The sequence below is a fragment of the Bacillus rossius genome, chromosome 10 (assembly GCF_032445375.1).
Source record: "Bacillus rossius redtenbacheri isolate Brsri chromosome 10, Brsri_v3, whole genome shotgun sequence".
Taxonomy (NCBI): Eukaryota; Metazoa; Arthropoda; class Insecta; order Phasmatodea; family Bacillidae; genus Bacillus; species Bacillus rossius.
This window is the reverse complement of record NC_086337.1, coordinates 10,344,643-10,366,778: the sequence shown is the minus strand read 5'-3', so window position 1 is coordinate 10,366,778 and position 22,136 is coordinate 10,344,643. Positions and strand designations below refer to the sequence as shown.

Genomic DNA, 22,136 nt, shown 5'->3' with positions numbered 1-22,136 from the left:
GCAAACTTCGCCGACTGTCTTAGCGAGGCCACGCAGGGGCAACGCACCCACATAATCCAAATTGGTTAGACGCAGAGCTAGCATGGCGCCCTCCTGGAACACATTTTTCACTAAGAGTCAGTTTTCCCGCTAGGATATACGCCCGGTCTCGAACATGAGAACCCGGACGATGGTAATACTTATCTTAAATTTCAGCTGTTAGTTTGGCACAAAGCAATAGTTGCAAAATTCATGAGAGTCAATGATAATTCACTGCTGAAAAGTCTTCAGTCTTTGACTGGGGACCTTTCTGCATGAAAAAATATAATTCGGATGTCGGTTATACTGCTTTATAGTCACATGTTTGAGCGTTTTCTATTGTAAAAAATTGTAAACAATGAATAAAACAATGAATATATAATTAACTCGTTTTCGATGAATCCATGACTGAAGCCCTTTCTGCAGGGAATGATTCAACTATGGTTCTTGGCCTTACGGCAGCGCGCGTAGGTATGCCTTAGAGTGACATGAACGTTCATGTACTAGAAACTAGTGCTGACACCAAAAAAACACGGAAATACACTGGAACAAGCGATAACACGAGGGGCGAAAATCTTACAAATTGGCTATAGAACACGGAAGTTCGCAAAATAGTATGTGGGGTTATGAATACCTTAGGGTTGTGGAACTACAGTTATTAACATTTGTTGAGTGTTTGTACGTTCAGACCATAGGCAGACCAGTGCAGGTAAATTTCAAAGCTATGTGGGTAGTCCGTGGAGACCAAAGAAAGCCCACGTGGTGTGGCCCTTCTAAGTCCCGATGTAGCGATACGCAGGGATACTGAAAATGAGATGATTAAGTTAAACGGCTGATGTGTTTGAACGATCCGGATGGAGGCGAATAGAAAATGATTGAAGAGACCTACACTATTGAAGCTTGTAATCAGTCCAGCTAATTACAGTTTTATTTTAGTGTCGGAATTTTTATTCTAAATTAATATATATTTTGACGCGAACCCCGCTACCTCTATGAAAATTTACGTGATTTTAATGTTCGGAATCTCAGGGTAGGTTCGGCCTTGTGGCTAGAGGTAGTGGTTCAACACAGTAGGGCCCCCCGAGCTGTTATGGCCACTCGGGACACCTGAAAGCGAACAAGAAAGTACAGACTGACGTCTGATTAATTTATTCCGGCACAGCCCTATACATAGTGCTGCCCGTCCTGGCCGTAATGGTTGTCTCGAATTGAATCGTCACACGCGTGACCACTCTCTCAGTGACGGCTCACGATTTTATTACGCGGTAAGATCATACACTTGAACACGATGCGGGGGTTACAAAACAAACCCTAACATGACATACTATAACCTGACTAATAAAACACTTCAAAATTACACATTACGTATTACACTGGGCTAATAACACGTAGGCCTGTAACTCCAGCGGCTATACCTGACTCTTAGACTTGTCCCAGAAATTGACTCGTTAGTAAGTTTGGTTGCATGTGTTGCCTACTGGCTGCCCCGTGCGTGCAGAAACTAGTTAGCCGGTTGGCTAGGTTATCGCATGAAGCGCCGATCTCGTAGATCTCGTAGATCACCCACAGTACTGTCGTCACCCGACCTCTGTGAAAGGTCCGGGGGGTACCTGACGGGTACTACGGGCGTCGCGATGCTCTTGTTGTCCGGAGGGGCGCCAGGCTAGCGGGATGCTATGCCGTTGATGTTGGGTCGTGGGTACTCTGCCCCCGCGTGCCCCGCCAGGTACACGGCTTGAATGAAACCTGAATGGCTCTCCCTTGACTGTGAAGGCCGCTCGGCCGTGTGGAGGACGGGAGACTATGAAAAATTAGTGTACACGAGTTGGTGAGAATTACCTTTAATTTAGTCCCGCTACAAAACACTCTCACCAACACTTGGCGACGTCTAGCCGTTACACAATTAACACAAAAAAAAAACATAACACTACGTGACACTAATGGTTACCGCGGCAGTCTCGCGGGGCGTGGTTCGATGCTAGCTGGAGACGGCCAGCGCCGAAAGTTAACGTTTTGCAGGGGGGGGGGGGGGTCGATGAGCGGGCTCCTAAGTTCGGCGAAACACTACGATTCGCAGCACGGTATCAAGATGAAGACGGTCGGGATAGGCCCGGTTCCGTAAAATACGCGCCGAGTCGACGTGGGCAGCGATGAATTAATAAGAGATTTTAAATTTAAAGATTTAGTACAGAATAAAAATAATCAATGAAAGAAACTTGAATGCTGCCCACGGACACACGTCTGTTCCCGGCGCGGAGTGGTTTGAGACTGCCGAACATGGCCGCCTCGCAAGGAAGAGAAACTTTCTCTTCTTTGTGAGTCGGCATCAAAAAACTTATATTAATTGAATTTACTCTATTACCAGTTAAAACATGTTCCAGGTGCCCAATTAAAATGTAGCACCTGGTAATTGGGTGCTTAAGGCTTAACAATGGTTTTTATGTATTTAATTATTTAAATTGTGACATCAAGTTGGCGACTGTAAATTTACTAACATATTGTCCCACTGCGAATTGTTTTAGAGGGATTTCTCCTATTCTGACTTGATCATAGTCACGGGAATTTTAATTAAGGCCAGTGGCCGCGGTGACTGTTAATGAGGTTTGTTGTCTGCTCCGTGCGTTGTGTACTCGCCCGGAGTGGCGACGACGCACTTATTACATGTCGGTTAATTAGTAATTTCGTACTGATGGCTTTTCCCTTAATTGAATTATGGGTTTGAGCCTCCGGGGTTCCGTACCTTTAAATTTCATTATGTCTATTGGGGTCACGCCCGAGGCGCTCGCCTTACTCAATCCGGCTGGGCAAGGGGTGCGCTCCGAAAACGGGATACGGTACTGGTGGTGCGGAGCACGGGCTTAACGGCCATGGTCGGTACGACGTCAGTACTTACGTATTACGACGAACGCTCGTCTTGGAGCAGTGAATAATTTAAGTTAAATACCACATGGTAAGTCGAGGCCGACCACGGAACTGAAAGAAAAGGTTTGCGAAAGATTATGACTAATGAACACTACATAACAGTAAAAATTAAAAATGCTGGCCCCGTGTTGTGTGGAGGCTGCCGGCCTCTCTGAGCTCCGGAAGGATACTGCCGCTCTCACCGCGCGCGACCCCCCTCCCCCACCAGCCCTCCCGCGGAAATGTGTTATTTTCGCGGAAAACTGAACCGGCCAGGTTCGGGACAAGGCGCACAGTGAAACATAATTTTGAAAGAAAAGAAATATTAAATAATGAAAATAATGTGTAATAATCTCCTGTGGAAAAAAATACATACATTACTTTTGTTGTAGTTCGGCGGAGGGATATGCCACATCCGGCCGGATCCTTCCGACGACGTAGCACTTGTTACCTGGCGTTCGCCCCGTTGCACTTTCTACACTCCGATGCGTGCACGAGCGCGTTCGGTGCACACGCCTTTGTGAGACGTTGATGAGGCATAGTGGTCTATGCGACATAGAGGAGCGTTGGCGGTCGGCGTCAGAATTTGACGCCGACCGCCAATGCTCCTCTGTCGCATAGACCGCTATGCCTCATCAGCGTCTCGTAAAAACGTGTGCACCGAACGCGCTCGTGCGCGCATCAAAATGCAGTGCTTGCGACGAGGCGAACACCATGCAACGAGTGCTGCACCGGCGGAAGGATCCGGCCGGGTGTGGCATGTCCCTCCGCCGCACTACAACAAATTATTTTAATTATGTTTTCCACAGGTTTTATTAAACATTATTTTCCATTAATTAATAATTAAGTCTTTGCAAAATCATGTTTCACTGTGCGATTTGTCCCGAACCTGGCCGGTTTAGTTTCCCGCGAAATTCACACGTTTCCGCGGGAGGTCTGGCAGGGGAGGGGGGTCGCATGCGGCGACACAGTCAGTGTCCTTCCGGGAGCTCGAGAGGCCGGCAGCCTGCGCGCAACGCGGAACCTTCAACATTTGCATTCACCGACATGTAGTTTTCATTAGTGTAATTTCTTTTCAACCTTTTACATACAGTTCCGCGGTCGGCCTAAATTTACAATGAGGTACTTAACTTAATTCAATCAGTGCTCCAAGATGAGTGTTCTACGTCATACGTAAGTACTGTGGGGAGATTATGTGGATTTACGTTGGCGCTTCACGCCCAACCTAGCCTACCGGCTACATAGTTTTGGCCCGCACGGGGCAGCCAGCAGGCGACGCGTGCCATCGAACTTAATAACGAGTCAGTCCCTGGGACACACCTAGACACCACGTAGAGTCGCCGGAGACACGGGCCTACGTGCTGCTAGCCCAGTTTAATTAGAGTTAGGTCATAGTGTAGTGTATTGTGCGTCAAGAAATCATGTGCCATATCAGAGTGTATTTTTTGTAACTATCGCATCACGTGTACAAGTCCGCCCCTCACGCGCATAAAAATCGTGAGCCACCACTGAGGAAGTGAGCTGCGCGTGTGACTAGTCGCGTCGGGCAAACAGTTATGGCCAGAACGGGCAGCACCATGTATTGGGCTGTGCTGTATTAAATTCACCAATTATCTTCAGAAGCTTTGTGTTATTATTCAGGCGTCCCGAGCGGCCTTAACAGCTCGGGGGGCCCTACTGCGTTGACCCCTACCTCTAGCCACAAGGCCGAACCTTCCCTGAGATCTCGAACTGAACAAAAATCACGTCTAAATAATCAGAGGTAGTGGGGATGGCATCAAAGTATATCCCAGGTGGTCACTGGTACGATAATTTACCACCCCAAAAGTATGACAAAAATTTATAATTAAATAGAAAACATTATTTCCTATTGTTTGAAACCAACCTAAAGAAGCTGTTCCCTGAATATAAACATTAAATGTTTGTTGCCAACCTTTTGTCCTATAAACAGTTAATCAAGGTCTCAGCGAATATGAAACATGCTTATGCGATGGTGTTCTCAAGCAATGACTTTGATGCAAGAAATGTCCTCTCGGAAATAAGAAATATAAGACAATCATTAGATGGTCTTCATTAAGACTGTCTTGTTTGCGATCTCTTGAGAATATCTCAAGCAACGTCTATGGCACCCAAATATTTAAATGAGAAAGAAAATAAGAATTTCTTGACGAAGGATTTGTTCAAGACATAAATATGAATACCACCGCTAACAATTCCACACACCATACTGTTCTAGGTAGATAACACGGAAAAGTCAGTTTTTATGTTTGAAAGTTTAAAATGGCACGGCGAGTAAAACGTGTCATTAATTTTAAAATATATTTTAGTTGTGTTGGTGTCTTAGACCATAAATAGTTGGTCTAAGGTTGGTGTACCTACTTATGAATGGTCATTGTTAAATTTTTAATATTGCTATTATTCGAGTAGTAAACATACCGTACTTAGTTTATTTTCCCCCTGGAGACTTTGAAGTATCCTTATATTATTATAATCGTATTGTATTGTAGTAAGAAGCACTTGACGGGTATCTATTATGTAGTTTTTCACATGTGTTGATCAAAACACGGCGGCGTTTATTGTATTTTTCAAATGTGAATTTTATATGACAATAAATAGAATTTAGTCAGTCGTCTTGTTAGCAGACAAACTCAACAATGATGGTAGGCATATCTGGAAACTCTCATCTAATATCGGCTGGAGGACGAGAAGGTATTATTTATTTAACATATTTTTATGGCACTACAATGAAGTACAGGTTACTTGTAAATGATAGCCGCGTTTGTGTGAAAACCTTTCGGATGTTTATTTTTAGTATTACTAATGTGTCTTTATTGTCCCTCGAAAGGGTGTTTTATAGTTTCAACTGTATGCTAAAAAAATTGGTTTTATTCTAATAATATTTTTTTTTTCGAAAAAAGATTTTAATTTTAATTTTCTTACATGTTTTAGAATGAATCTTGACGTCTACCAGAAGTTTACTGTTTTAACTAAAGGTTGTAACTATCTTAGGTCGCGACTTTTCCGGAAAGTTAAAATAAAATTACGAAAATACCATTTTCAACATTAAATACATTACTGTATTTACCCTAAAAACAGCATGTGTATAAATACATAATGGTTCATGAGAAATTACACTTTCAACTTACATGAAAATACCCATGCATGGACGGTGCTGCTGTCATTTATTGTTTACCCATATGGGTTTCTCTGTTTATTTTTGAGAACTTTAGGCAATGGAGGACTGAGCAGAAGTTAGGTCTATTCGGTGGCTCTATCCGGCCGTCCGGGACAGAGAGCTTGGGACAACAACAGCTTAAGTCATTCCACACAAATATGGCAATTTCCAACCAAGTTTTAATAATTTTACAAGAGTCATAACGTTAGAGCAGTTACATGGTGACCTTCATACATGTGTCCCAAGCTCTCTGTCCCGGACGGCCGGATAGAGCCGCCGGATAAAGCTAACTTCTGCTCAGTCAACGGAGGTATTGTTTTGTAGTACAAGTAGTTAACTGCATTTTGAATATTGCAGTTGTAGGGAAATATTAATGTTTATATTTTCTTTGTATTGGTTGTTTGTCAAAATGTCATTGAAATAATATTTTAAGTCATTTCATTTTAAGTATTTTATGAATCACATAGTAGCGAACGATTAATGGGTTATGTTAGCAATGTAAAAAATACCTTGAATTATTGTGGATGGTTGGTTGGGTTAGTATAGCGACATTAAAAGTACTGTAAAATCAAGTGAAATGTTGGTTAGGTCATGATATTCACATCTTAAATTGGTAATTCCTAAGCAACCATAAGAAATATTTTATAGTTTTTTTTAATGTAGCTATACTAACCCAACGAAACTTCTTCAATGTTTGAAAGTATTTTTAATATAGCTAACCTTCCTAATTGACCATTCAAAATATTTGAATAAAGTTAATCAAAACACAAACCGACACGGGTGGGCAGACTATTAATGGCAGTTTGTTGGGAAGTAAATTATTATATTAGTGATATTTCATGTGTTGGAGTTGCAGCCCTGCATTGTTTTTTAGTTGTCATCAATGTATAAAATTATGTGAGTGAGCTTTGTAAGTGAAGAAGTAAATAAACGAAGTGTCTTTGCTATGATGTAATTAGTTTCTTCCAACATGGGTTATGGGCCCAGGAACTGTAATTGAAAAAGAAATCGGAGACATTCGTGTGCGTACGCGAATATTTTAATTTTGTTTTGTTTGTTTTTCCGCAACTTAAGTATCATGGCGGCGAATGCATTGAACTTCGTTGAGAAATTAAAAGGGCACGAGAACTACTGTTCTTGGAAATTCCACATGAGGGCCCTTTTAAAGCTGGATGACCACTGGGATGTCGTAAATGAGGGTATCACAGATGAAAACGAAAAACGAAAAGACGGTAAAGCACTAGCGAAGATATCGTTGCTGGTGGAAAAGGACCTAATCCACCACATTGAAAAATGCTGTACATCGAAAGAAGCTTGGGACACCATACAAACTTTGTTCGAGGACTCGGGACTGACTCGCAAGGTAGGGTTACTCAGACAACTGATCCTCACCCGGCTAGATAATTGCAGTTCTGTCGAAGAGTACGTCAATCAAATTATATCTACGGCACAGCGGCTCCGGGAAATTAAATTTGACATCTCAGACGAATGGATTGGCACGTTGTTGCTGGCAGGCCTACTGGACGAATACAAACCAATGATAATGGCATTAGAGAATTCTGGTACTCAGATTACCGCAGACACCATTAAAATCAAGCTTTTGCAGGATGTAAAATGTAGTGAAAGCAAACCAGGAGATTCAGCACTCTACAGTGGTCAACGAAATAAGACACATCCCGCCAGCAACAACAGGAACTACTTAAATGTAAACAAACCTGAAAGGAGATGGCCTCACACATTCCGATGTTATAATTGCAACAAGGTAGGACATTTTGCGGCTGAGTGCCGAAGCCAAACTAGAACTGGTGAAGGTAGAGGAAAACGGATGGAGGGAGAGGACCGAAGTGCATTTCTTGCATGCTTATTCTCTAATTCATCAAATGAATGTGAACGTTGGTATCTAGACTCATGTGCCTCAATGCACATCACCAAGTACAGACATTCTAAGGATTCAAATAAAAGTGAGCTGGAAATCTTCACTGTGAATGGCGAGACAATTAAAACAGAATCAGTGGGGAATATAAATATCAGTGTTTCAGTGTCTGGGAGAGACGATGTTGTTGAGGTTAGGGATGTGTTCTACTCACCAAACATTACCACTAACCTTCTCTCTGTCAACAAAATTGTACAGAAGGGCAACAAGGTCATTTTTGATGGTGATGGTGGAAAAATCTACAACAGCGAGGACAAGCTTATTGCCACAGCAACAGAACATGGAGGAGTTTACCAGCTTGTTACACCAACTAATCACCGGGCCTGTGTCATCACCTCACAACAGGATTTATGGCATAGGCGATTAGGTCACCTAAACAGGAAAGATATGGCTTCACTAAAGTGTATGGCCATCGGTGTCGAGAGTGTTTAATACAGTGCAAAACCCTGTGAAGTGTGCATTTTAGGGAAGCACAGTCGACAGCCCTTCAAAAGAAGTGAATATCGGTCTAAGGAACCACTTGAATTGATTCACACGGACTTGTGCGGACCGATGGAAACCACTTCCCTTGGAGGCAACAGGTACTTCTTTATCTTAGTGGACGACTATTCCAGGTACACCCATGTCTATGTCTTAAAGTCCAAGGATCAAGTGCCTGACTTTTTCAGAGAGTACTGTGCGTTGGTAGAGAACCAGCTCAACAGGAAGATAAAAATGCTGCGATCAGACAACGGGACGGAGTACGTGAATTATAAAATGTCACAATACCTAAAAGAGAAAGGCATAAGGCACCAAAGGACTGTCATCTATACACCTCAACAGAACGGAGTGGGAGAACGGTCAATTAGAAAGACAGTCGATAAGGCTAGGTGTTTATTACAAGATGCTCACCTCCCTAAAGAATACTGGGCAGAAGCTGTTACAACAGCGGTATACTTGAATAATAGAAGTCCCACCAAAGCCCTCCAAGGCCAAACCCCGTATGAAGCTTGGTACTAGAAGAAACCAAACCTGAGCCATCTGAAGTTGTTTGGGTGTGAAGCCATGGTTCAAGTACCCAAAGAAAAGAGAAAAAAATGGGACGCCCGTTCTGAGAAGATGAAATTCGTGGGATATAGTGAAGACACAAAGGGATATCGCTTGATAAACCCTACCACCAAAGCAATAACTGTCAGCCGTGATGTAATTTTTCTGGAAGGCAAAATGCTTAGCCAGAGCAACCCTTTAGTCATGAGTCCACCAGAAAGAAGTCACACGCAAGACAGCCCTAACAAGGATGTTTAAACAATGCCCCTGACTGATCTTCCAAACGAGAGTTGTGAGGTAGATGGTACTAGTGAGGATCAAGAAACTCATGACAGCCGTGATCCCAATGAAGACATGTCCGACAGTGCCGAAGAACCTTTCTATGGTTTTTCTGATAAGGAACCTTTGGAACAGGAACTCCACCTACGACGGTCTACACGCCTCCGAAAAACTAAAAGTGACAAGGACTTTGTATCATACTTTGCTTCAGGTAAAGATGAGCCCTTGACTCCAAGGGAAGCTCTGGAGAGTCCACAGGCTTCGAAGTGGAAAGCAGCAATGGACGAAGAGTTGAAATCTTTTTCATGCAATGAAACATATGAGTGGACTGATTTACCAAAAGGGAGAGTACCTTTGAAAACCAAGTGGGTATTCAAGCTTAAGAACTCCTCCTCAGATCAGCCAAATTACAAAGCTCGCTTGGTCGTCAAAGGATGTAGCCAAAGGCCAGGTATAGATTACGAAGATGTGTTCTCCCCAGTTGTCAAATACTCCTCACTCAGGTACCTGTTTGCCCTAGCCACGAAAGACGATCTCAATATTGCACACATGGATGTCAAGGCAGCTTACCTACATGGTTTCCTCGAAGAAGAGATTTACGTACAACCACCCGATGAAATTGGAGAAAAGCCAAACAACAAAGTCTGGCGACTGAGGAGGGCCATGTATGGCCCAAAGCAGAGTGGTAGGTGTTGGAATCAACGCCTCCATGAAGTTCTCATCGAAATGGGTCTTAACCAATCAAAAGCAGACCCTTGCATCTACTTCACACATCAAGGCGAGAGTGTTATTGTTGTCGCTATATATGTTGATGACCTCCTGTTGTTCTCCAACGACGAAAATCTTAAAAACATGGTTAAGTCAAGCCTTGAAATGAAGTTCAACATGATGGACCTAGGGGAAGCCAAATATTGCCTCGGGATGTCCATCACCAGGGATCGTGTCTCTGGCAAGTTATGGATTGATCAACGCCCCTATATCGACGAGATCATTGTACGCTTCAAAATGTCTGACAGTAAGCCCGTCGCAACTCCCATGGATTTAGGTGTGAAACTTCAGGGAACTCCGAGAAATACAACAGAATTTAGTGAAGGTGATGAGTGCTATGAAGAAAGCGAGAAAGATGACACAGAGGTTCCTTTTCAGCAGGCGGTTGGTAGTTTGTTGTATTTGTGTCAGATATCTAGGCCCGACATTGCACAAGCTGTAAATTGCGTCAGTCAGTTCAACAGTAATCCAATGATGTGTCATTGGGTTGCCGTTAAACGCATCCTCAGGTACCTGAATGGTACAAAGAATCTGAAACTGCAATATGACAGGAACTCTGACCCGGAAATGATTGCTTTCAGTGATGCAGACTGGGGCAGCGAAAATAACAGGAGGCACTCAGTAACAGGTTGTAGTTCTAAATTCATGGGGGGTCTAATCTCCTGGCACAGCAAGAAACAAAGAACAGTGGCACTGAGCACGGTGGAAGCAGAATATATAGCACTCAGTTTCACTGTCCAAGAGGTTCTGTGGCTTAGGGAATTGATAAAAGAATTGCAGCCTCAGGAGGTTGGACCATCCATCATATATTGTGATAACAGAGGGGCCATTTGTCTGTCAAAAAACAGAGTCGCGAGTCAGAGGTCTAAGCACATTGACATACGTTACCATTTCCTGAGAGAACATGTCCAGCAAAAGACCATCCAAGTATGTTATTTACCTACTGAACAAATGGTATCGGACATGCTGACAAAACCTTTGTCAAAGGAGAAACATTGCAAATTTTTGATTGAAATGGGTCTTGTCTAGTGCATTGTACCTTATGATACACATATATGATACATATATATATGTATATATATATATATATGTGTATATATATGCACACATATAACTATTAATAATTTAAAGGGAAGTGTTGGGAAGTAAATTATTATATTAGTGATATTTCATGTGTTGGAGTTGCAGCCCTGCATTGTTTTTTAGTTGTCATCGATGTATAAAATTATGTGAGTGAGCTTTGTAAGTGAAGAAGTAAATAAACGAAGTGTCTTTGCTATGATGTAATTAGTTTCTTCCAACACAGTTGCAGTGGCAGTGGCAATGCACAGGTATTGAAATGTGTAATCAAAAATGATTTCTCAGAAACTAGTAGGAATGTTTTCTGTTAAATACTGTTTTCAAGTTAAATACAAGAACGTATATAGTTTTGCAAGTGGGGTTTTTCGTAATTTTAGTTTTACTTTGCTGAAAAGCAGTGACGTAAGATATTTATCAATGGATGGTTAGTGTATGTTTAGGTACATTATAAATTAGTAATTCTTATTCAGCTGTACTAATGATTTCTTTGTACTAGTAATGTAGCTAACCTAACCCTGTAAAAGTTCTGTATCATATATCCAAGTTAATGTTTTGATCCTAATGGTATGATTTTTTGTAAATTGATCCTCTTGTTACTTGATGCTTGCTGTTTCAATTTAATATGTAATGACAACGTCATGTACTTTGAATTCGGCGCGGCGTGTTCGTCACCCCTTCCTTCTCCTTCCAACTGGTAATTAACCCCCCACCCTTCAGGATTACTGCGCTTGCGCGGTCCCCCTTCTGGGGCGCGGCATTCGAGGTTTTTCGGCGCTGGGTCTCGAGGCCTGTTTAGCTGTAGCTACCGACAGTGTCGGGTCACTTTGCATTTGAGCAGCATGTAGTTCTTTTTGTAACTCTTTAAGTCAGTTAGGGGTACGGTGCTGGCGAGCTCTCGTCATGGTAAGCTTCTTCGCGGAACTTGGGTTTGTGTGCTTGGGCACCAACAGGCTGTGGCCCTGTTCTTGTCATGTGATCGTTATGTAGCCTTTTGAAATTAGTTCTAAATTATTTGTTTCGGCTTGCCACTTGGAAATTACGTTTGGAATTCTGCAATAGGGTAACCATGTCAAGTTGTCTTGTGGTACGTACGGTTTTGTGGCTAAATAATTTTTCAATTATTATTTTTTTGTTGTAATTGTATCTTGCTTTGCCAGTTCTGTATTGTTGTCTGGTCTACGTTAATATTTTAAGCCGTTTGAGGCATGATGCGCTGTATCTTTTTGACTCTCTTTTTTGTCATTCACAGCTGGCTAGCTTTGGTTTGCGAGAGTCCAATTGCGGGACCTGATAATGTAAAATATAATGGTTTCATGTTATGCTTATAATTTTGTACAAGTATTGAATGTTACAGGTGCTGGGATCAGTATTATACATGTTTTAGCGAATTATTCAACTATGTAAAGGCATTTTGTGTAAGAAACTATTTGTATCAATTATAATGTACCTACCTATTTACTGTTGAAAGGATAATAATTAAAGGAGACGTAAAGATAAAATTTAACTTTGCTTGTAATAACACACCTCTAGTAGCCATTCCTAATCCAGCTTAGGAAAATCCTGGACATAACAAAATCTTTTATGAGACTGAATTATGATCATAAGTTCATTACCTATGAATAAAAAATATTCACAAAATCTGACGTAGGCTAAGTAATTTGTTTGTTTTATTATATTTATGTTTTTGTTTGGCTTGGATCTTTTGACATACCTACTACATTAAAACAGCAAGCATCATGTACCACAGGTTAAAAATATATAGGTTAATGTCATCAGGATCAAGGGATAAAACTGTATACATGATACAGAATAATTATTGCTTGTTTTTCAATTATGGTAAAATAAGATGGTGCTTTCAGTATGATTGAATTTTTGGAGTAGGTACCTAAGTAAAAAGTATTTGGAGTGATAACAATCAACACACAGTTTTTTTTAAAGCAAATTGTAACAAAAATGTTAAGCGGGAAAGAAACTTGGTCCTAAATATTTTAGGTGTAGACACTTGTAAGTTATTGAAAATTTGGGTGTGCTAAAAACCCAAAGAATTGTTTTTTGATAAGTTGTTACAATTTTTTGATGCATATTTTTCACCTGTTGAGTAAGTTTTGGAAGATGATTTAAGTTTTATGATGTTTCTAAGGAAAATAATGAGAGTATTAAGTCATGGGTGGCTTGAATATGAGAACTGGCCTTTCATTGCAAATTTGACATACATCTGGAACTTGGTATGTTTATAAATTTGTATTGGGTACAGGACAGGAATTGGTTTTTGACAAAATGCCAGGCTGTATGGTATTTGCTAAACTTGACTTGTCTCATGCACATCAGCAAATGAAAGTATGTGAAGAATTATAGAAGTTACTAACCATTACAACCTTCACCCTACCATTTAGAGCGGCCCCTGCTCAAAGTAAATTTCAAAAGTCAATTAATGCCTTGCTGGAAAGAATTGGACAGTACAGCAGCTTTGCTAGATGATATCTTGATAGGAGCCTGAATCACGGCAGAACTATATGCGAGAGAGTTCGCAGTTCTAGATGAGCGTTTGGCAGCAGGTTTCACTTTTTCGCAAGATAAGTGTTAACTTTGAATATTTTGATCTGGAATATCTGGACTATTTGGTATTCAAAATAGATAGGCCTACAAGTTGTGTTCAGGTCTTCACACTACCAATGTGAAAGTGAATGCCGTTCTTCAAGCACTAGAGCCAAAAAAACTTTATAGTACTTCAGAGTTTCTTAGAAGTTGTAGTTCTTCTGGCTATATTTCTTCCAGATTTATCTTCTGTCCCCTTTGCCATCTTCTGAAAAAAAGATGTACTTTGGTTTTGGGGTAAAGAGTATACTAAGGCATTCAAGAAGTTGAAACTGATAGTTCAAAAAAATATAACTTTGGCTCACTGTGATCATACACATCCTCTACGACTGTCTGTGAAGGGGTCTGACTATGGTCTCGGAGCAGTCATACCTCAGTGCTACCCGGTTGGGAAACAGCGACCACTAGTATTTGCCTGTTGAACCGTCACAGTAAAAGGAAAATCTGATTCACAGTTTCTGATCCAGTTGAAGAAATTTTACATAGGTATATTTTTTTGGAAGAAAATTCAGTTTGGTAAATAACAATCAACATTTTTTGACATATTTGGACCTAAAAAGGGCAAACCTCTTGTACATGGTTGAGACTGATGGTTTTCCACTGTTCAGATTGGTTTGAAGAATCAGGTTGCACACGGACACAACCAATATGATGATGCTGGAAAGTATCTAGTCATTATTGACTGTCACTAAAAATGGCTGGAAGTGTTTCTAATGTGTCAACGGACCAAACCAGTGTTACGTGTGTGACTAGGAGGAAATTTTTTGTGTTTGATCTTAACTTTTTACATTTAAGAGTGCGCAATACATGTGGTTCCGAGCAGCAAAATCAACGTTTGCGGTGGAGCAGATTCTGTAAATGCCATGACATAAATTGGATTTTGGTAAAATATTATTTACAGAGTAAGGATGGATCTTAAAATGTTATTACTCGAAATTTCGGTATGCGTCTTATTTTATTAACTAATTATTCCTAAAAACGGCGAAGTTTAGTAGACGAATGCTAGTATAATTTGACTGGAAATGGGAAACAAAATAATAATATTATACAACACATATGTGTGCATGAGTTAGAAACAGCAGGATGCATTTAGAAGCAATACCAGCTGAAAAATCTGTTCCGCCGTAACCTTTGTAATCGGTATACGAAGAACGAATTTTACACATCGTAGTTCACGCAGATGTCGGGCACTCCGCACGCAGAGGTTCATTGCAGTAACACATAACAGATGTCGCACATGTCGGAGGTCGTCACTACTTGTTTTGTTGTATCGCGCTACCACGAAGCCACATTTTTAAATTGAAATAGGTGGGAAACGCTGCAATTGGTGGCAATAAGACGCGTTTTAAAAAGAATAGTGACAAAGGAAACTGACTTCTTTCTGCAAGGCGGAAAAATAAAAGTTAGGTAACTTATTTTTAAATTGATGATATTAGTTTGTTTTTGATTCCAAAATATTTAAAACGAGTGTATAACACTTTCCATGTATCTGAATATTTCAAATAACAGCAGCGCAGAGACTGTAGCATCCGAGACCGGCCGCAGCGTGGGAAGGTGTCGCGGGAGAGGGCGGGCAGACAGTTCGCGGCGCCGGGCTGGCGGGGCGGGCCAGTGCGCATTCCACGCACACGCTGCGGCCGGAGGTTTTTGTTTCCTCGTTGCCCCGATTTTACAAAGGCAGCGATACGAATGCCATCCTTGGAACCGTGAGCCAAGGGCGTCCATACCCATGGGCAGGGTAGGGCCGTGGCCCCCCTCCCCCCAACATTTTGGAAGAGGAAAAAATGTATGGGCTTTTTTGAGGATTTTTGGCAAATTGTGAGTAATGTTTGACACTTTTAGTCAATTTTTGGTCTGCCCCCCCCCCTTACAAACTATCATATAGTCTGGGCCCCCCCTACAAACTGCCATATGGGTGCCCTTGCCGTGAGCATACGTTAAATCGTGGTTCTAGTATTATTAAAATGTAGAAACTAACAAGTTTTAGTGTTGTCACAAAAAAACGAACTCGAACCCAAATTTGTTGACACGAACTTGAACCGAACTATTTTAAAGTTCGGTTCGAGTTCGAAATTTCGAACGTTCGTACACCCTTATGCAATACTACTCTTGAAATGTCACACGTGAATGGAAACTTATCAAATTACAATTATATATCGCGTCTATTAAAAACATTAGTTTAAAGAATTTAAAACATTTATCCAGGATTCTTTTTGGTCATTACATATTTTGGATTGCTACATCTGGACACACACTAATGTTTATTGTTGCTGACATCACATAACACAGTATAAACAAATACTAAACGTATATATATATATATACGGCACAACTGCATTGCCAGTTCACTATCTATAGCCCGTCCCACTCTTAGATTGTAGTACACAGCTTATGGCGCGCGCTGTTGCCAAATCTCTAACACATTACGAATTTCAGGAGATGTGTGTCTTTGTAATTTGGATCGAACAAGAAGCATTTTAAGAAATCATATCGTAATTTATAATATTTGATACTATTACACATATAAATTTGTAATAATGCCACTTTTATGTAAATTTCAAATAAAAACTACCTATTGTAGACGAAAATTTCTTATAGTTTTCTTTTATGTTTTAAAAATCCCATATATGTGTGTGTGTGTCACATTTTCATGGACCCGATAAATGCCGTATTATTGGACAAGTCATGTCCAAAATGATAAATAAAATACGGTAATGGAAATTCTCGGTCGAGTAATTTATGGGAAAAATCCGAACAATTGGTTCGAAACTGGGGAAGATTTTTTCAAAAAACAGAAAAATCGCAACAACTCCCATAATATGAATAATATCCAATCCGTTTTAACGTATGATAACTCGGAGTACCTAATACAGAAAAATGTTTTCTAAATAAATTTTTGATACAATTAGCCATAACTGCATGGGTTCGAAAAAAATTTTCACCGGACAAAAAAAAACGTAACTGCCTTAGTATACACCTTATCAAATCTGTTTAAATTGTTTGTAAATATCATAATTATTTTCCAAAACTTTGTCTAAAACAATGTTTGATAAGATGCTTGGTGTTGAGAAGGATAGAAAAATAATTCAAAATTTTGTACCATGATCGCTATTAAATTCCTTCGTATTTATTTCATACATTTTATATATTATGTTCAAGAATCGATTAAAATATTTTTATTGACTAAGGAAGCCATGTATTTGAAATTGCTTGTAGGACAGAACCCCACTTATCTAAACACACGACCCTGTTTCCTCTTACGACGGCAGCGCGCGCTCTTGTACTGATAAGACACATCTTTAACAGCTATTTCCACGGAAACTGTAGAAGCAATTGAGATGGAGCTGCTTTTAAAAACTAATTCAATTCATTGTGAACATTTTTCACGCTTTTGTCCCCCATATATCTTAAATAGAAAAAAATTTTTCCGCTGGTCAACTTTTTGATGTGTCAGTTTGTGAGAAAATGCATTTCAATATATTAAAAAAATTATTCAAGTGAAACCTGTACAGTTTTTGTCTTAACATTTGTTCGGTGGCGTCCTAAGACATTAATTTATTAATAAAAAAAATCTGAATGAAATACACATCTAGGTTTTTTTTTTATGTGAAACATATCGGAATACTTCAACACAGTTCGCAGCGAATAAGTTATGTTTTTTAATTTTTTCGGACACTTAAAATATTGTTAAGTATTCAAAATAAGCATTGCCTGATGCGTATTTCGATGCTATACAATATCCTGGTCCAAAAATTAAAATTTTAATTTCGTTTGATATTTGGCAACAACGCACGAAGAAACAAGGACAGTGCTAACGGCAATCGGCGTGTGTTAGAGAGAGAGAGAATGCGCCCATTTTCTTCCACACTGCAATCTAATAGTGGGATGCTCTATAGCACTAGCGGCCGGCCGAGGTCGACGTGCGACCTGAAAGATAAGGTGTAGCGCTGTAAGCAACTACCGCGTCTACCATAAAAGGCAAGTGAATGGGTGTTATGGGTTTGACGGAGGGGAAAAAGGAAAGGGAGGAGGGCATCGTGTTGTGTTGTGAGGTTGTACGGGCCAGCAGATGTTTTCCTCATAACTGTAGTTCCGGATAACTGGATGTCGGATACACGGGGGAGCAGTACAGTTTAATAGAATATTATAATTACATCGTAAAATGTTATTGGTCCCGAAATGTTTGTACCAGTACGCGGTGTAACATAGTTACACTTATTTGTAAGTGAGGAGTATTTCAAACTTTTGGGCACAGTAAACGAATCTTACGAGCTGATATAGCTTCAATTATTTAATGTGTACTACTTTTGGTGGTGAAGCCTTTTTGTACTCTTGTTCTGTTTTGTGCGAGTACATTACAATAATCGTAATTTTCACCGCGACTGATACTGAGAACATTGTAAAAACTATTCCAGCTTCTTTAACAATTAATCGTTAATTTGTGGTATCATATGTGGTTTTCTACTAAGACTATGCTTTATTTAAAAATAAATATTGACGTACTTTATATAGTAAATTTAAAAAACTTATTGGTGGAAAGTTTATGTATTTTATCGCTCAAAGAATTGTTGGAACCTACAGCTTCGAAGCAATTCGATACCCCGAAGATATAATGAAATTAAAGAACAACCGTTACTAACACTTATCTTTATAACTCTATCTAACAATGTTTCAGAACATCAAATACAGCTCCGTAGGCTCCAATACTTAAAGCCACTAGCGACACTAACAATCGCTCACCGTTCGTTCACTATTTGTATTCAAAATGGAGCTAATGATCCGTTAATATTCAAAGCATTTGTATAATTTCATTTAATTTATTTAAAAACCGACATTATAGGTTTGAATTTATCTGCAACATTAATTTATTTCACGTCAAATTCTCTAGTTACACAAAAGTAACATTTAGCATGTTTGAATGCAAGTGGAGCCAGGTGGAGTAACTTGCCAAGTCACTGACCGAGGGAACGTGACCCTGGGTGACCTTGACCCAGATCTTTAACACTAGCCTCTAACCTTGACCTCGAATGAACCTGACCTCAACCCTTACTACCTTACCGAAAACCAACATGGAGGATTTTGGGCTCATTTTGGTGAAAAACCGAGACTGCATAAAATGACTCATGCAAACTGAGTCAATAAAGGTGCTTCACCTATGCAATTACAGACATGCTGCACTACGCCAAGAGACTCTGACCCTTTGACCCCATAACACATAACATTTTTGAAATATTGTCTTTCCCCCAAATTTAATGTTACTGACAATATTTCATTTTCGTGACTTTTTATTAATACATACACGACTATGTGACCTTGATCTTTACTACATACCCAAATGAGCCAAAAATCCTTCAGTTTGGTTTTAGGTGCGGTGTTCGGGGTATAGGCCAGGGTAATTCTAGGTGAAGGTAAATGTAGACCAAGATAAATGTTAAAATATGGTGTTACAGGTAAGGGTCAAGGTCCTCCAGGGTCAGGCACCTTCGGTAAATAACCCAGATAGTACCTTCGTCTGGTTGTGGATGCGATTTGTAAAACTTCGATTCTTGCAAGGGCTGAACACAGAATGTCAACTTTCTAAAGTATTCTATAGGGCCTATACATTTTTTAAGTTAGTAATGTATTCTATATATTATATGTGTAAAATTTTTACTGTATTCTATATAAATATATAGGTATATATGTAAACTTTCTAATGTATTCTATATACAACGTGTATCTAAAACATACTGACAAATTCTGGCAGAATATTCCTGGCGAAAATACAGGACGAAAACCTGTGTACCATAATTTTCTCGTAAATGGATTCGGAGTTTTGAACCCCCAAAAATCAAATTTTCCTATTCTTGTATAAATTGCACTGCGTCTGATGATTTTGTAGAAGGCAAATTTTTCACCACTAGATACGTGGGTTGTAATGAACATCCTTCAATAAATATAACGGCATTTCTGTTTTAGCAAATTTTATCACCTGAAAAGCTAATAATAAATTTAAAAAACCGGGGCTGGCTATTACAAAGCACGTTTGCAAGGTGTACAGTTTCCTTCCTAAAAAATCATATGCCACAGTTTACTTACTGATGATGTTAATTCCAAGATATGGAAAATTCCATTTTCGGAGGTTCGTAATTCGATTTATGAGTAATGAGTAAAGTGGTTATTAGGCTTTCGTCTTGTATTCTTTCCAGAAACAGCCTGCCGAAGTTTGTACGTATGTTTTAGATACTCGTGTATATATGTATTCTATATATATATATATATATATATATATATATATATATATATATATATATATATATATATATATATATATATATATATATATATATATATATATATATATATATATATATATATATATATATATATATATATATATATATATATATATATATATATATAGTGCTCAATAACTAAGAGTAAACTTACTTTGGTTAAGTTGCTGAACCTATGACTATCCTATGGAAAGAAAATGCTATGTAACATGAACAAAAAATAATCTAAAGTAATACATAATTTTTCACTCAAATTAATTCCATGTTTCAATAATAATTTTCGATGGACTCTTTCGTGGGCATCTTTATTGAAAGGCCACGCTGTGCTAGGGTTAATGGCTGTCGCTCATTAGCTGTTATATTCTCGGTATCATATTTAGATATACGGTAGCTTCAATTACAGAACAGCCACTGAGCGACAGGCAGCAAGCCCTCCCACACCTTAGGCCGCGGCCTTCCACCATAGATGGCCATGGCTCTTAACGACACATAATTTAGTCTAATATTTGCCGCAATATAGATATACTACTTAAAATATTACAAGACTCGCTGGAAAAGGTTTGAAACCCAGGCCACCGCGAATGCGAGTTCAGTAATTGTACCTTCAGAGGTAGTATATAGGTGGGTAGTTACCACGACCATGTTCTACGTTATATGAGAAGAGACATACGTTTTCTTTCTGTAGCGAAAAGTTGGCTCAATTTCAACATAACACAATGATTATATAGTGAACTGTCATTCAATTTTGAAAAACTGATATGGTAATATTTGTATTCAGAAATAACTTCCATTGAGATAAAGTCCATGTTGTCCGAATTTTGACGTTCACATTTTAAAAAGTTTCTGGCAGTCCAATAGTTTTCTGGTAAAATAAGATCTTTGCAATCCTGTTTACAGAGACCTTTCTTACAAGCTAAACGTCAAAATTCGGACAGTGAAATAGATTATAGTAGTTCTGTTTAAATTATGATTACCAGTTGTGATTGCAATATTAATTTATGTGTAATATACTGTAATGCCAGTAACATTCACTTTTAAGTTCACTTAATTGGTTACGGAGCAAATATTATGTTGATCGATAAAAAAAGGTATACTTAATTATACACAACATACATTTATAAAAGTAAAATTAAAGTAAAATTAAAGTATGGACATTTGGATTTAAAGAAAATATAGAAACTAGTATCTAGGTCCATTGCGGGAAAAAAAAAAAGACAAATTGTTGTTTGACTTTTCAATCAAAAACATAGACTACACGGACTACATGTTTTTTTTAATCTTCGAAACGAAATTTGGAGAAACAATTAGCAAATGTTCATGTAGAAAATAGTACACTAGCAAACTGATTAGGATGATATTTCCTGGAGTAGTTCAGCTTCATTTGCCTGAGCCAGTGTCTAGTAATTCGGGTCAGCCAGACAACGCCAACAAGACAGCGGAAAACTGTTTCAGCCTATCAGGACGCGCCATTGGTATGCCACCTCGCGCGATAAGAGCCGAAAAAGTTGAGGTCAAGCCGATATTTTGTAATGCTGAAAGTGCAGAGATCGCAGATTTTTCAGAGTTTAATATGCTGTTATTTTCTCGAACTATTAACAAATTATGTTGTGTTTTATTCTCTACAAATCAACGGTACATTTGTTACAAAACACGAGTCAGAAATGTCAAGTGTATTAAAAAAGGTATAAATAAGAAGTTTCGTTCTGCAGTTGTCAGGCAGATGACAATACTAATCTATTAGGTATGTAGGGTAGACTTGTATCTAAAGTTCTATTTTTTGTTGTTTCGCTTTGTAATATTTATGTACCAGAACTGTTGTACAGTTTTTATTTAAACGAAGTGGTGTATCACACAGTAACATCCACGAAGCGTAAAGAAGGTTATAAAATGGACGCCGAAAGAGTTAAGCATAAAATAGGCGTTCCTTTAAACTAAAAAAAAAATGTTCTATCCGCTCTGTCTGGTTATGTGTGAAACGGGCGTGATAGTCCAGTGTCGTGTCTTCTCTTGTGCTTCAGCACATCACAAAGCCGCTGCTTCAGGTGACTCATCCCACTCCTATCAGCTGTATTTCATTCTTCTTTCT

At 39.3% G+C, this 22,136-nt stretch overlaps 1 protein-coding gene across 1 annotated transcript in view; it reads left to right on the top strand.

The window, feature by feature from the left end:
- Window positions 1-5,282: 5,282 nt before the first annotated feature.
- Window positions 5,283-22,136, top strand: part of LOC134535773 (mothers against decapentaplegic homolog 4) — a 193,658-nt gene continuing 176,804 nt past the window's right edge. Inside the window, exon 1 of the mRNA XM_063375025.1 lies at window positions 5,283-5,628. Coding sequence (XP_063231095.1) covers window positions 5,574-5,628 — 55 coding nt within the window. The 5' untranslated portion in view covers window positions 5,283-5,573. The remainder of the gene's footprint in view (window positions 5,629-22,136) is intronic.